The following is a 15237-nucleotide window of genomic DNA, read 5'->3' as shown; positions in this document are numbered from 1 at the left end:
TAGGTATGAAAGCCTCATTAGCCAGGCCATAAACCTGCTCCCCTGGCAACATCGGGATATCATTCAGGCGCTCAGAAAATAAGTTGAAATTACACTGGTAAAAATTACCATTTTAGCCCTAACACAGATGCTAAACTACCTTAGATAGGTAACTAATGCTCGGCCTCATTCTGTGTGGTTGAAATAGTGAGACCTTTTTACTGAATTTATTCAAGTGCTGACTTTATTCAAAGTTTTTATCTCTGTATGCCAAACTGTCTCTTGGCATGGATGTCTTTGGTACAAATTATGGAACCTTAAAATGTAGGACTTCAAAATGGAAATGGCGGCACAGCCTTAATTATAGCTCCCTAATTCTGCAAAGGGAGCTGGGAAAATGCATTTGTCTGGCTTGATTAGGCTCGGCTGCATCCTGCATTTGGAAGAGGACAACCGTGGTGCACCAGAATGACTGGGCAATGTGCAGTGCCCAACCACTCTGTGTGCTGTTTGGGCTTCAAAATGTGAAGTATCATAAGAAGGCAAAGCTTCTCTACCCACTGCCTGACCCAGCAGCCTTAGAAATCAGTGATCACCCTATAGAAACAGCAGACTAAAACTGTGGATGTTGGTGACCCAACCAGTACTGTGCCAGGAAAGTCTCCTTTATACCACATAGGAATTCTGCCTGCTATGCATAGCATCCTGGAGAGAGTTTATGGTCATCCATTTGTTTAAAAATAAACAAATAGCATAACTGGTTGGCCACATCCTGCTGCTGCTTCATGCTGTTCTACTGAGATCTATTTCTTTGCTCCATTTCAGTTTTATAATATAGGCCCAGGGAGGTATTCAAGAAAAAGTTAGGTGTTGTACTAAAGGACATGGTTTAGTGGGGAAATACTGGACAGTTGGACTGGAGGATCTTGGAGGTCTTTTCCAACCTTGGTGATTCTATGATTCTGTGATTATCTTATCAGGCCTTTGGCTGAAGCAGAAAGTACTGTCTTCTGCTGTTGGTTTGGGCTTCTGCAATGCACAGGATCCCTCAGTATTTAGTGTCCAGAGGAGTCCCATGAGAGGAGAGGAAAACCAACCACTGGAAAACAAGACTTCATGGTATTTTAAAAAGTATCTGAAGTTTTTTTCAGGCTTTTATTTGGCAAGGCACCCAGGCACATCCTTGATTTCAGGAGCAGCTTCATTGAGTTCACTTGGATTCCTGAAGTTACTACACTGATGAACAAGTCTTTTCCCGAATCTCCAGTAGGGATCCCCTGCAGAAGGCTGTGGAGCCAGTGTTAAGGTGCATTTTCAAAGGTGCACGTCCCAGTTTTCAGCTCCATGTTTGCCTACGTCTTAATGATGTAATGGTCTGCAGTGCAGTGTGGAAATCAGGTGTGGGGTACTGCATTGCCATCATCTGTGTAGTGCTCCAGAATGAAGAGTACTGGGACAGAGTGAGTGCTAAAGCAGTAATGCTGGTGGGTTTTTTTGTTTTGTTTTTATTAGCTTTTCTTCAAGCAAGAATTCTTCACAGAGAAATAAAGAGAGTGGTGCGTCATGTTTTTCAAGTCACTGGGCTTCTTGGCAGCCTGGATGATAAATCACTTGAAGTAGGAGTCACGAGAGCCAATTACTGCCAGACACTTCTCTTCTCTGCCTCCAGCAGCACGGCAGCAGGGCTAGCACAGGCAGAGACGTCTACTTGCTGAATAGAAGTGAGCAACAGCAAAGAGTTGAATGAAAAAAAGATGAAAAAACTACCCTGACAACTATTTATTTCCATTTCCTCTGGATTCGTGTGTGATGAGTGCATCACATCTAAGGAGCATTGGGTATTGTACGTGTCCTGCACAACAGTCTGCTCCTGAGCAGCAGGTAGAGCACAACAAGAATGTACTGAATGTGCAATATAGGCACCAAATAACCACCTTGTACCTGAACATCTTGAGGAGCCATCAGGCTTTCCATCGGTTTGAGCAACACATTAAGCAACTCCATGGGATTCCTGACTATATTTTTTTTACGGCATGTGCTTGCATTGTAGCTATGTCTTTCTGCATGTCTGCTGCATTAAGTATGCACACATTTCTGCCTCAGACAGCCCTGCTATTGTACAAAATTGTATATAGTTTCACAGCAAATGCTGAATGACTTTCAGTTCGAAAAACAAGGTCTAAGAGGCAGATGAAACAAACAGGAAAGGGGAAAAGGAGTCATGTTAAAAAAGTCAGCAGCTGAATTATTGTTTCAAAGTTGTCCTTTGTTGTGCCTTCCAGCATTACAAGGGCACAGTGGGGTTCTTCTCATAGCTTTGATGGAAAACACTTGGAATTATCCCTTAATGTTTAATCATAAGTCTTTAATGCTGTAGGAAGTTGCTAGGCATCAATGTGCTGCCCTTAGGATGCACTCATGCAGTGGCTCACCTCAAGACTTGCTGTGCCAGCTGCACGGGGTCCAGATATCCGGCTGGGTGAGTGGCACAGGGGAGCTGGGAAGGCAGAGCTTGGCTGAGTTTTCTCCATTGCAGTTTGTGGGCCTGTTCCTATACAGGCTTCAGTATTAAATCTAAACTCGTCAGCAAGGACATGATGAAGGCATTCTTTGTTTTTTAGCATTTACAATCTGTTTAACTCAGTAGCTGCCTTTGTACTCATAGATAACAGCATGTAACGTTAGCTACGTTGTCCAAGTACTAAATCCAAATGTTAGGCATAAATGATGCAGGTGTGTGAACTTGAGCAGATATTTTTATTGTGAAAAACTATTGTTGCTAAATAACTAACAAGTTTTGCAAGGAAAACATAATTATAAAGAATCTTTTCCGTCTCCCACGCTAACTGAATGAGCAGAATTCTTCCATACTGCTTTGCAGATGTTATTGAATTACTGGATTAACACTGGGTTGCTGTTTTACCTTTGCCCCACGCAGCAGAAGAGTGTTGAGTCTTTTGAACTGGAAAGCCTTGACTATCTTTTTCCCTTTCAATAGAACTGTACTCATTCAGAACACTGGGTTTAATTATATTTTATCTGTACTCCCTGCATTTTCTTTGTTGATAAAGGATCTGCCAATAGAAAGCAAATAGGACTGAGAAACAGCCTTCTTTTCAACAACTGTTCCTTAATTCTTGCACAGAAGAGAGAGGTTCATAAATTCTGCTTACACAGTAGATCAGCAGGGTCTTCCATCCACTTCTAAGGGCTCATCTCTGGGCTGAAAAGATCAAGCAACAACAGGTAAAGTGGTCAGGCTTTAAATGTGTATGTATGTGTAAATGCTAGTCGGCTGTTGACGTTTTATTAGCTGTTATGGCATCTACTCAAAATAGGACTTTTAAAACTGCAGCTGATTCCCTGTCATAACACTATGGCATTCCATTTCTTTGAATATCAGATTGGTGATGATTTCGGTTTCTGGGATTCTCACTGTTGAAAGATTTTTAAGCCAAGTCCTCCAAACTTTGCTCTCACTTCAGGCCGTGGTGGTATCTTGTAAGACGTGGAAACTGCAGGGTGTCTGCACTGTCCTGTGTTTCCTCCTTAAGCTAATGGCATCTGAAAGAGAAGTCCTACTGAAAACATGGCGTTCTATTTGATGAGCACTACTGGAATTAAAACAACAGTTCCAGGTGAGACACAAGTACGAATCATGCAGTACACACTCCTTTTTTTCCTAGCAAATGAACGATTTCATGGGAAAAGAAAAGATTCTTTTTATTCTAAAGAAATTATAGGATCCTCGGAGTTAAATCATACTAATCATGTTAATGCGGATTTTCACTTCACCGCTGATAGCAGCTGCAGTGAATATAGAAGGAAGAGGAAAACATTATTAAATACTATTTGCATGATAGAGACAAGGACTTCTGTTCTCAGAGCAGTGGCCTTCACTGTGTCACACAGTTCCCTCTGAAGGGAGCAGAAGCTTTCTGTTGACTTCATGAGCCCATGGGAATAGCTGGAGGCATGAACGGCTTGGCTGAGCAGGTTCACAGAGCATAGATAGCTCAGGGGCTGAATAACACACATCTGTCAAGCTCTCACACTGTGTAAGACACATTGCTCTGTGGTGGCACTTCTCCTTGGGATCATCTCTGTCATGTGAGCCAATGCCCTAGAGGCCAGGAAGCAGCCCTGTAAGCAGGTGTGTGTCTTTGTCATCTAGTGCGGAGCACCAATTATCACAGAGCCATATCAAAAAGCACACAGCTGCTCTCTGCTTCATTTCTAACTGACTTCACTCTTATCCTGATGAAACCATTCACAGCTCTGCCAGCAGTTTCAGCTGGTAAGGCTGATGCTTTAAAACCAAAGCAAAGACCAGCACCTCCACCTGCTGACTGCAACAAGGGCTATTCTCTCTGATGACCTCATGGTAGTTCCCCTAAAAACTAATGACATGGTGGACTACAGCTATATTGCAACAAAGAGATCTCTTCGAATCTGAATCTGAACATCTCCTTTCAGGCTTTCTTTTGCAAGATGGTGCGTTTGCCTCAAGTGGGTGCTTACAGAAGGAAATTGGCTTTGGCTGAGTTGGTTCAAGTAAAGCTGGCTCAGGCTTCGGAGTGGTGGAGATGTTAAGTTAAAAGAGAGAAGAAAGCTGATGAAGCATCTATTTTCAATCAGGGTTCTTCACTGAAGAACAGATGGACCAAACATTTCTGTTTAAAAAACGACTGCAAAGTTGAATTCTTTTGGAGCTCAGCAGCAGCCCTGGTTTTCTGTATCGCTTCTGGCCATTTCAGGAAAGGAAGAGGTATTTTCCTTGTCCCTACCTTTTTTTGTGTAATCATGAGGGTGGATGTGGTTTGTGATGGAAATCCTTGCACTATTCCTTATGCAAGATGTCACTGCATTTTTTTACCTGATCATGCACTTCCATTTCTAGTTCAGAGACCCAAGTACACAAGCTGATAACAGGGTGGTGGAAGAAGGGAAAAATATACGTCCTACTGTCTGATCTTGGTTCTTCATGGTATTATTGGAGTCATTAATTTCCTTTTCAAGCAATGTATTTTGTACTACAAGCTTTCAGTTTCTAAAAGACTGCAGGAGGATTTCAGAGGGATTTGAAATTACTCAGTCGCTGCTTGGAATGAGTGTTGAGCTGGTCAAACATTTTCAGATGCAAATCTGTTACATTTCAAGGGGGCTTCTTTCCATTGTTCACACGTCTTCTCGCCTCTGTAAGTTATTCTCGTTGTGGAAGCTTGTTTGCAAAGCCTTGCTGGCTGGAGCAATGCACAGAGACCCCAGGCTGCCATGCAGGTAACAAAAGGCGTGCGTTGCTGTTCCAAAAATGTGAGCTTTGTTGTCCTCCAGTAGTGCTGCCGTTGCTACAGAGCCGACTGCATTTCAGCCAACCCATAGCAGCACTCATATAGTATCTCTCACCTGTTGCACGCTGTCAGTGCACTCCTTGCAGTCGCACAGTGCATCACTAGTAGGGATGCTGGTGTTTTCACTTATAACACCACATACTGACCCGCTCTGTGGCTGCAGACCCTCCGTGGTATCCCTCAGCTCTGTGTGCTGTGTGAGCGACTGCAAAGCACCGCCAGCCCTAAACACATCAGATCGCCGCTCATCTCGCTCATTAAGGCAATTAGCGACCTGTACAAGTTGATTATTCAGGGATTTTAGCCCTCCTGACGTCGGTGTCTGGTTGACGGCACCAAAGGATGCTGTTTATAGTCCAGTTTATAATCTCTTTCTTTCCAGCTCGTTATTATTATCATCCAAAGTGCCTTTTTGCTTCTGGGACCCAAACAGAATCCCCCCCGCCACCGTTTTAGCAGCTAACATCCACAATGGGGGCAACTGATCCAGCGCGGGAGTTAAATATAACCGTGCCTAGTGTAAGGAGAAGAGTGAATGGGAAATGGTTGGCATTCCTTCTTCCTGAAGGCACGGCGAGAGAGGGAGCGGGCGAGAGCCGTGCACACACACAGCCACACAGCAGCACAGACGCGCGGCCGGCGAGGAAGAGGAAGCGAGCAGGAGGCAGAGCAGAGCCCGCAGCTCGCCGTGCCCGCGGCTGGCAGCATGTCCACCCTCAGCATGGCCACCTGGGGACTGTACCTGCAGCTCCTCTCCTGCTGGGCTTTCTCTCAGAGCCCCTATGCTGACGATGCCTTCTCACTCTCAGCAGGTAAATCGCTTTATGTCTCGTTGCTTTGCCTCCTTCGGACCCGCGCTCTGCTTCTTGCACTACCCAGCAACTGAGAGCATAGGAGTGACAACTTGCCTTGCAGATCTGGGACGTATTTGTTGCTTGGTGGCTTTTGCTTTATTATTTCTGGTTTTATGCCCTTCCCTTCCTGGTGAGAAATAACAGAGAGGAGCCCCAGCCGTGATAAAATGCCTTTTTTCCCATTGGTTTGGTGCTGCACTAATGGGTGCTGCCAGAGGACCTGGCCCATTTAATGTATTACTTGCACGTCTGCCTGTTTCTTTCTATTTTGGCTGATCCTAGGTGGATTACAGCAAGGGAAAGAAAATGAATCTCAATGTATATCTGCTTCTATAAATAAAGCCCTGACCTCAATGAGTGCTGCTGGAGCCCGACTGTATGTTAGCAGAATAAACATCATCTGGCTCTGGCTATGACACTAACAAATATTCGGATGGCTCACATAGCAAACAAGAGTCCACTGCATGGAAAATCCCTGCTAGGCAAAGCAAATTAGTTGTCAGCTGAGCCAGGGCACTGGAAATCCCACTTAGCAGGTTGTACAGTGCAGTCAGCGAGACTCCCCTCTGCCCACGTTCTATTCAAAGGGAGGAGAAGGGGAACAAGAACTCCAACCCCATCTCTGCTTGGAGGAACTCTCATCGTGTTGTGGCAGAGCACTTATAGCTGAAAGATGCCTCTAACTAGAATCCTAGGTTCCTTTCAAGTCAAATTTGGGATGGTTCAGGTGAGACTTGTGGGTAGACATCAGTTTTGCCTTCAGATCCTCCCAGTGTTTCTGACATTAAGACAGCCTTCAAAAGGGTGCACATTCCAAAACTGTACACAAAATCAACTTTAGACGTGCAGTTAAAGGTGCATGATCTTTCTCTTTCTCTCCATTGCACTCATGTTTCTGTGTGACCACAGCCAAGTGGTTTACACTCCGGGCATTTGTGGCACCGAGGGACATGGTCAGTGGGCATGGTGGGGATGGGTTGGTGGTTGGACTGGATGATCTTAGTGGTCTGTTCCAACCTTGCTATAATTCTGAGAGAGAGCAATGGTCAGCAGGACAGCCTGTGCAGGACAACAGATTTCTGGACTAAACTGCAGTAGTGATATGAGTGATTTCACCTATGTTTGTGTGGTTTTTTTTGTTGTTTTGTTTTGTTTTTTAAGCAAAGCTTTTGAAATACACAGAACACATTGTATTTCACCCCCAGTGGTTTGAACAGACCATTCATTTAGAAATATTTGAATAATAAGATTCTGCGGGCCAAAGGGTAGTGCAGTCATCTTCTGGGGAAAAGCCTTACAGCATTTAATAACATTGCCATTAGATTTCTGCAGTCATTTCAGATAGCTTTTAAGATAACATCTAGGGAAGCCTAATGCTTGAAAAAAGACATCCCGTAAAAAACCAACTAAATCCATCTGTCAAACCTCTAGGAAATTGTATGTTTCTTTTTCTGCTGAGTTCTCTGCAGTGCTAAAAAGCATTTTTATTTGTTATCATCTCTATTTTGTTGGGTAGGATTTCTCCATAAGGTTGATATTAGTTAATGCTGAGGTACAGAAACCATCAAAACTTATTTTCTCTGATACATTCCAAATGGCCTTGCAATAACATGTAAGTTGTTAGACCTCAAAAATTGTTTTGAAGGGCTTTACCTTGTCTTGAAACTAGTAGACTCCAGCCAGACAAAGTTCACCTCTCTAATTCTTGCGTTGCGTGGCCTGGCCTTTCCTATGCAGTGATTTTTCTCCTGTGGAATACACTTTGGTGCCCAGAGATGACATTTAAATTGTTATCATCTAAAAAAAACCCAGCAACAACAGCCTAGGAAATAGGCCTTTCCAAGGGGGAAAGTTCGTATATCTGGTGGCAATGTAATGGAAGACGAAATAGGGAGTGGAAGGGAAATGCGTAGCCTGGGGTTGTCAGCACTGGTTCTTTGGAGGGAAAAAAGGGGACCTTTATATTTCATCAGCAACTCAGCTGTGGTAGCAGGGAGGTGCAAAAACTCTTTGAGTCCTTAAATTTGCACCAGTCGAGACAGAACAACAATAACTGCACAGTAAGGAGGAGTATGTTACAGCAGTAGTACCACGTGTAAAGGTTTAATGCTCAGGGTGGTACAGTGTCAAAGTAGAGTGTGTGCTTGGGGCTGGCAGGCTTGTTTTCTGCTTCAGTATCTTTCAGGCAGCAGTAGTCTATGAGATGGGCAGCCCTTGACATGAGCTGCTGCTAGGCTCTGCTCCTTACGGCCTGCTAAATTCTCTAGTTAGTTCTCAATTTTCTAGTAGAAATCTCACAGTGTGTACAGAAAGTGAATTAATTCCATTTAAATTCCCAGTTATTGTAATGACTTCTCAAATCTTCTGCGACTGTCAGCTGATTTAATTATTTGAATCTGGCACCAGGATGTAATTTTGCATTTAAAGAATGGATTTCAGCACTATACTTGCAAACTCTAAAACGAGCCGCAGTAAACAGCAAAGATGTTCTTCAGCAATGATTTGTCTTTCCTACAATTGGAAGAATACAGATAAGTATTTTCCAAATGGATCTGAAAACCTCTGGGCTGAAACTACTTTCATTTCTGTTCTCACACATCTTTCTATAGCGTTAGGTCACAAATCAATTCACATGTCACAAGCTGGTAACTGTAAAGCTGAGATAAACAACTGGTAGGGAGAAACACATATGGAGAATAATTAGGGAAAGAGTAACAATCTGCCTCATTTTCTCTTTTGCTGCCAACTCTGTTATAGTCCCATCAGAGTCAACCAACAGCTCACCGTTGCTCCTAGAAGTATTTTGAATGCAATGCCAGCACCAAACAGTGATTCTCCTGGTGCTGAAGCATCAACTCGGAAAGTGCTTTAGGGGTTAATAGTATAAAGTTATAACATGCTTAAGCACGTGGCTGTGGTTCAGTGTAACAATGAAGCCCCACTGGAGGTGGGAGGCTGCTTTTTACGTCTGTCACATCACAGAGTTTATAATGTCCTTTATTATTTTTCAGAGCTCTGCTCTGCTGAGGTTCCTGCACAGTGCATTTGAGCAGGACATCTGAGTGCCTCCACTGTTGCAATCACACAAGGAAAACTGGGTGTGAATTTCACACTCATCATTAGCAGGGCAAAGTGGACATGTCTACATCTGGTAAGAACCAGACTGAAGAAAGCTGCCTTCCAAATTCGGGTAGCAGAAAGTCTCTCTTCCTATTCCAAGAGATGGAATACCTCTCCTGTGAGGACAGGTTGAGAGAGCTTGGGCTGTTCAGGAGAAGAGAAGGCTCCAGGGAGACTTGAGACCAGCCTCTCAGTATCTAACAGGGGGCTGTAAGAAAGAAGGGGACAGGATCTTTAAGAAGGGTCTGTTGTGACAAGACAAGAGGATGTGGTTTTAAACTGAAAGAGAGGAGATTAAAATTGAATAGAAGGAAGATGTTTCTTACAGTCAGGATGGTGAGGCACTGGAACAGGTTGCCTGTAGAGCTGGTAGAGCCCCCATTCCTGGAGGCATTCAAGGTCAGGCTGGATGGAACACTGCAGCTACAGAGAGCTGAACTAGATGACCTTTAGAAGTTCATTTCAGCTCAAACAATTCTCTGTGATCCTCTCCTTCCCTTTCTCCTTTTCTGCTCATCCAGGCTGAAGGCTTCTTGGGCTTTGCATGGAGCTGGAAGGTATTTGATACACCTCCAGGAGCTGGAGAGGAGCAGTATCTCAGTGCTTCTTCTGACCCAAACTTCCTTTTATGCATCATACAAATGTATCACTTGATTGAATTTTTTCCTGAGATCAATATCAACACAAAGCCCTATGAAAAAATGTATGGTTGATTAATTTAAAGGAATGAAACGGGACTGAATATTACTGGCGGTATTCCTAACGCCTTCTCTGCCTTCTTCTCTGCTTTCCCAAAGGAAGGGAGCTCCCTGTTTACTGGGCACCACCTATTTGAATCTGAACTACTGATTGAAAAGACACAAATTGTATTAAAAAAATAAATAAATAACAAAATTGGCTAAAATGCAAATAGAAAAGGCTCAGTTATTTGCTGCTTAGGGTGAGTATCACGAACCTTCATTTACTGCAGGAAATGCAGATGATCAGGTCAAAGGACCAGGCGTTCCTATTTCATCCTGCTTCAATATAAAGGTCAGCGCAGCTGGCTTCTAGCAGTAAGCTGATAAGCATCCTGAAATACCAAACCAGGACTCCCAGTGTACTGGCAGATGGGACAAGCTGGTGGCCAGTTCCATTTTATTTCTGTTGGACATGCCTTGTGTTACAAGTGAGGCAGGTGTCTGGCTTCAGGCTGCAGAAGTTCCCCTGGAGAGATCACCTCAGACTTGTTTGGAGTGAGCAAGTTCTGCCACCTGGGGCAGATGTGAGCACAGGAATTGGCATGGTGCTGTCTTGGCTGGCAGTGCTGGGCACACAGGGCATGGAAATGGAAACCATAGGGATGAGACGTGAGAGAAAGGAAATGTATAGTGTACTGGCTAAAATGGAAAGTGTGTTGAATGTTTTACAGACCATTGCAATTTTTAGCATGGAGGTTTGGCTAACTTATTTCATACTGTAAGCATAGTAGGTGGAAGGAAATGGGAAAAGCCCTTTCAGCCCTCAAAGGGAATTCTTTGAGAAGGATCAGGAATAGGAGAGAGAGAAAAAGCCAATAGGAATTCACAGAAACCATCCTAAATGTCATGCTTCTTCCCTTCCCTTCTTCAGGAATCGTCTCTTTAATGGAAAGGGTATCAGGGGAAAGCTTTTTGTATGCACACAGCTGTAATGGGAAGAGAAGATTTGGAATAGAAAATGGACGCAGGGAAAAGATGGGTATAGGAAGAGTGGAAAAGAGGACTGACAGAGTTGGGGGGAAGAGAAAAGCAGCTGTTACTCATTTTTGCCAGGATATATGTATCTAGGCGTGCATACAAATATATGGAGATGCTTCACTTAAAGAAGGCAGGACTGCAGTTTCAGTTTTCTTCTGCCTATGAAAAAGTGTCAGTGGACTCTTTTAGCCTCTCCAACCTACAAAGCCATGACTTTTTACAAGACTAAGTCAATCAGAGCTATTTCTTTGTGAAAGGCCAGAGAATAAAGTCAGCTGGGCTGTGATTCTGTTGCTGTAAGGCAGTCACAAGGAGTTAATGTAGTCCATGGTATCAAAGTCTCTAACAGGAATTTGAAAGCATTTCTCTGGTGCCTTTCAGAGTGTACAGCAACACCCATGTCCCCAGATGGATTGTCTGGGACTGTTTGAGCATACAGTGGACCAACATCAAAGTCAAGCACGCTTCTGATCCATGCCAGCCCTGCAGTCTTGCAGCTGGAGAGGGATGGCACTGGTGTCTGCTCTGGTGCTACTGATCTCACAGATAAAGTGGGAGAGGAAGGTGCGACAGTGAATAGCAGGCAGAAGTCTTGAGGCTGACACAGCAGCCATGTTGCATGAAGATTTAGGGCTTCAGGCTCTTCTAGGGACGGTACTAAGCTCTTTAATACTCAGTGTATTTGTAACATCGTTCTAGTGTGGCAAGAAATTGAGTTTTATAATTGATTCATAACATTATTGGGATGAAGTACCGCGATTTACAGGACTGAAACTCTCATTCTGGTTCTGTTATCAAGTCATCCATGATCGTGGGGACGTTGCTTAACTTCTCTGTGCCTCAACTTCTCATGCATGAAAAAGAAGCATAGAGAGCTGCCAGCATCTCTCAGCTGTGTCTTGTGCCCTGGACCTCAGCAAATGGAAGCCAATAGAAGCAAACCCAAACTGTCTGAGTGAATACTGTCTAGGCAGCGTGCCAGGGTCCATGCTATCTGCAAGGTTTTTTGAGCACCAGCTCATTTTAAACATCTCTATGTATTTATTTATTATGACAGCTTCTGTCTGTGTGCCAGCTGGTGAAATGTGTGTAACTTCTGCTACAATTGGTAGCCACCCTGGGGATTAGGATTTTCTGACTGAAATATTTTCATATTCCTATCAGTTGCTGGAGTATTTATTGCTTCGTCAAAGGGGATGGGGAGATAGCTCCATCCTGTAGCTCCTGCAGTACCTCCCCAGCACAGATATCAGTGCATAAGCTGTAGACTTGCTGTATTTCATTGCTATATTTACATCACCTGATACATAGGAAAGCATATATTTAGGCCATAAAGCTTATGTTCATGAGGACACTGAGAGATGTAACCTGTTCCTGAGCCCAGCTGTCTGGCCCAGCTCCAGACATGAGCTCATGTCTGGAGCACCCCAGCTCTACCTGCCCGCCTTCACCTGCCCCTCCTTGTGCTGCTCCCTGCCCTGGGAATGGGCACTTTGGCAGCTCTTAATGTTTCCTGATTTCAAAGGGACTAAGTGGTCACCTTGCAATAGATACACAGGATAACACCAGATGACTGCTGCCTGTGGCGACCTGCCATCCTTGCAAGGCAGTTGAGAGGAGCCTGAATGAACAGCAGCAAAGCAGATGAAGGTCTCAGTTTCAGCCAGACAAGCCCACATTCATTAACTAACTCATCTGCCCAGCTCGGTTATTATTAATTCTGACCTCCATCCAAGTGGGAAAGCACCTGTGGCTGGGTGTCAGTGGCCAGAGGTCTCTGGTGGGCAGGCCCTGCCAGCCAGTGAACGGGCAGGCCGCTGTGCTGCTACTGGGAACACGGCTTTGGAAAGCAGTTTGGCTTCTGGTCAGGGTTTGTGAGATGAACGTGTCTGCAAATAGGAAGGGAAACACATGTTAAATATCCTTTTCATGCCATGCCCTTTTATCCTGCCACTGTCCTTGATCCAGCTAGCCTACACCTTCATGATTGCAGCGCAGAAGTCACTTTCCCAGTTTGCATACCATTTATTGTAACAGAATCCTGTAAATCTATGCTGAACCTGGTGCAGCACTTCTCTCTGTTACCTCTGTTGTAGCCACAGGGGTTTGCAATATTAGGTTAGCTCTAGGATCAGCTCTGGGAGGGCTCGGGGGCCTTGTACAGGCCCTGCCCTGGGGGGCACTGCCTGGGGAGTGCCCGTCTCCTTTCTGGCTCTGCGTTGGACTGTTTCACATCACAGCTTTTGACTTCCAGCTAGCACCAGAAGCAAGCAGTCTGCAGGAATGCAGTGAAACAATGCAGCATCCTATCTAAAATATCTTATTTCTTGACGCAACCACTACCCCCATACCTGTAGATTGAGATAGTCACTTTCTTGAATACTTTTTGAACAGTACAAATAATTTTAGTTTGAAAATGCTTAAGACTTTCTGTGTTAAAGCTGACTATTTTAATTGTTATGCTCTCTGAAACCAACTGCCATTCAGATGAGTCAAATAAGGAGTTTTTCTTTTTGTCTTCCTTCTCTTATTGAATGCTTTCTTTGGTATCAAAGATGTTGGAAGGGCAGTTTCCATACAAGATGTGTAAACAAACTCCCTGTGTAGGCAGGGCCTTTGCATTTCACAGAAAACTGACAGCCCTATTCTTGGGCTGAGATTTTTTCCACTGGTGGGGACTAGAGTGTTATGAAGCTGTATTTAGCAAACAAAGCTGACCTGGAGCCTAACGATATATATTGCATTTGCTTAGAGCCAGCTAGCCTAACAAGGAAATCAATGGCTATTTTGCTGCCAACTTTGTTAGCTGTCATGGTTTTCATAATAAAAAATGTTCCAAAGAATTTCAAACTTGGCCTCCAAGAAAAGGAAAATCCCAATATTTTATAACCCAGACTTGACTTTACCTTGAGGACATGGTAAGTATGCAGTTAAAACCGTAGTTGTACATTTATAGTTAATCTTATCCTTGCAAAATATTTAAAGCACAAAATATTTAATTTCCTAATTAATTTTTTTAATGTTTATTTTTTTTAAGTGGTATTACAACTGCATCAATGCAAACCTTCTTCTGCAGTGACTGTTAGTGATTTTTTAGCAACTAAGCCATATCAGACCCAGCTTTGGTACTCTTGTTCATGTTGAACCATAATAAACTTACTGAAATTGAGCTAGACCATGGAATAATGTATTGCTAAGAGACAGTATGATATTGGTATGTAGCCTAAGATAATATCATAATCAAATCTTATGTCTTTTTAATTTACAAGCTGCCCGTTGTTTTTTTAACAATATGCATTTTACTCCCAACGCAACACATTCAGATACAGTCCTGAAATTAAGATAACTGCAGAAGTATGTAGGCTTAAAAGTCAAGACCTTTGTTACAGCTGTGTAACAGTAACTGAAGTCAGGGTCAGACAATGCAGAGTTCATCTCTGTATTTTATTGTGTGCATGAACTGAAGCTTTTTGTTGAGTTCAGACTTGGAAGGAAAAGTTCAGGAGTCTTCATTGTGGACCCTTTGATTGACCTGTCGAAGGTATCATCTCAAATAGTTTTGTTAGAGAAAAAAGCCTGCATGACATAAATCACTTGTGAAGTCTAGTGCCAGTAGCAATCTTCGGTGAATTTTTTCTTTAGAAAGGAAGGAAATGGCACTTTGCGATAAATATTCTTGTTAAGAAAGGTAATTGAAATGAAGTTTATGAAATGCATTCCCTTGGACCCTGTGCATAGATTGTCTCGACAGGTAAGGTATGATTTAACCCAGTGTCAATAGAACCAACTGCAGCTGGTCTCTATATACAAGTGGCTACATGCCTGAAGTGACCCCTGCCATAACCAGTGGGTCTGTTATTGAAACCAAATGAGCTAAGGGAGCACCTGAACTGCTGCTTGGGCAGCCACTCTCAGGTCTTAACAACCACACTCATCTGGACAGCTATTTTCTGTGCATCAGGAATGGGGAAATGTTGTCCCCATGAATGTGGAGTAGTGGAACGTGATGTAATGCATTTTCTGAGACATTTGAAAACCTAGACTTATCTCTGTCCCTTAGAGAAATCTGTCTTACCCTAAGATGTGACAAAAACTGGCCTGCAATGGATTTGCATACAAATGTAGCAATTTTGCCAAGTTTATCTTCCTATAAACTTAATTTGGAGATTTTCTATTAACACCAGATACTTCCCCATAGGCTTTTCTTCCTACAGT

The 15237-nt window shown here is 43.5% G+C and overlaps 1 protein-coding gene across 3 annotated transcripts in view; it reads left to right on the top strand.

Annotated features, from left to right (window-relative positions):
* COLQ (collagen like tail subunit of asymmetric acetylcholinesterase) overlaps positions 1–15237 on the top strand; it is a 47169-nt gene that overhangs the window by 3244 nt on the left and 28688 nt on the right. For all 3 annotated transcript variants that reach the window (XM_040696577.2, XM_001235719.7, XM_040696578.2), the window contains exons 2-5: positions 1492–3225; positions 3465–3617; positions 4456–4747; positions 5713–6142. In XM_040696577.2, coding sequence (XP_040552511.1) covers positions 5866–6142 — 277 coding nt within the window. In that variant the 5' untranslated portion in view covers positions 1492–3225; positions 3465–3617; positions 4456–4747; positions 5713–5865. The remainder of the gene's footprint in view (positions 1–1491; positions 3226–3464; positions 3618–4455; positions 4748–5712; positions 6143–15237) is intronic.

The sequence above is a fragment of the Gallus gallus genome, chromosome 2 (genome assembly GCF_016699485.2).
Source record: "Gallus gallus isolate bGalGal1 chromosome 2, bGalGal1.mat.broiler.GRCg7b, whole genome shotgun sequence".
Classification (NCBI taxonomy): Eukaryota; Metazoa; Chordata; class Aves; order Galliformes; family Phasianidae; genus Gallus; species Gallus gallus.
The sequence above is the reverse complement of the archived record's forward strand: the minus strand, read 5'-3'. Positions and strand labels throughout refer to the sequence as shown.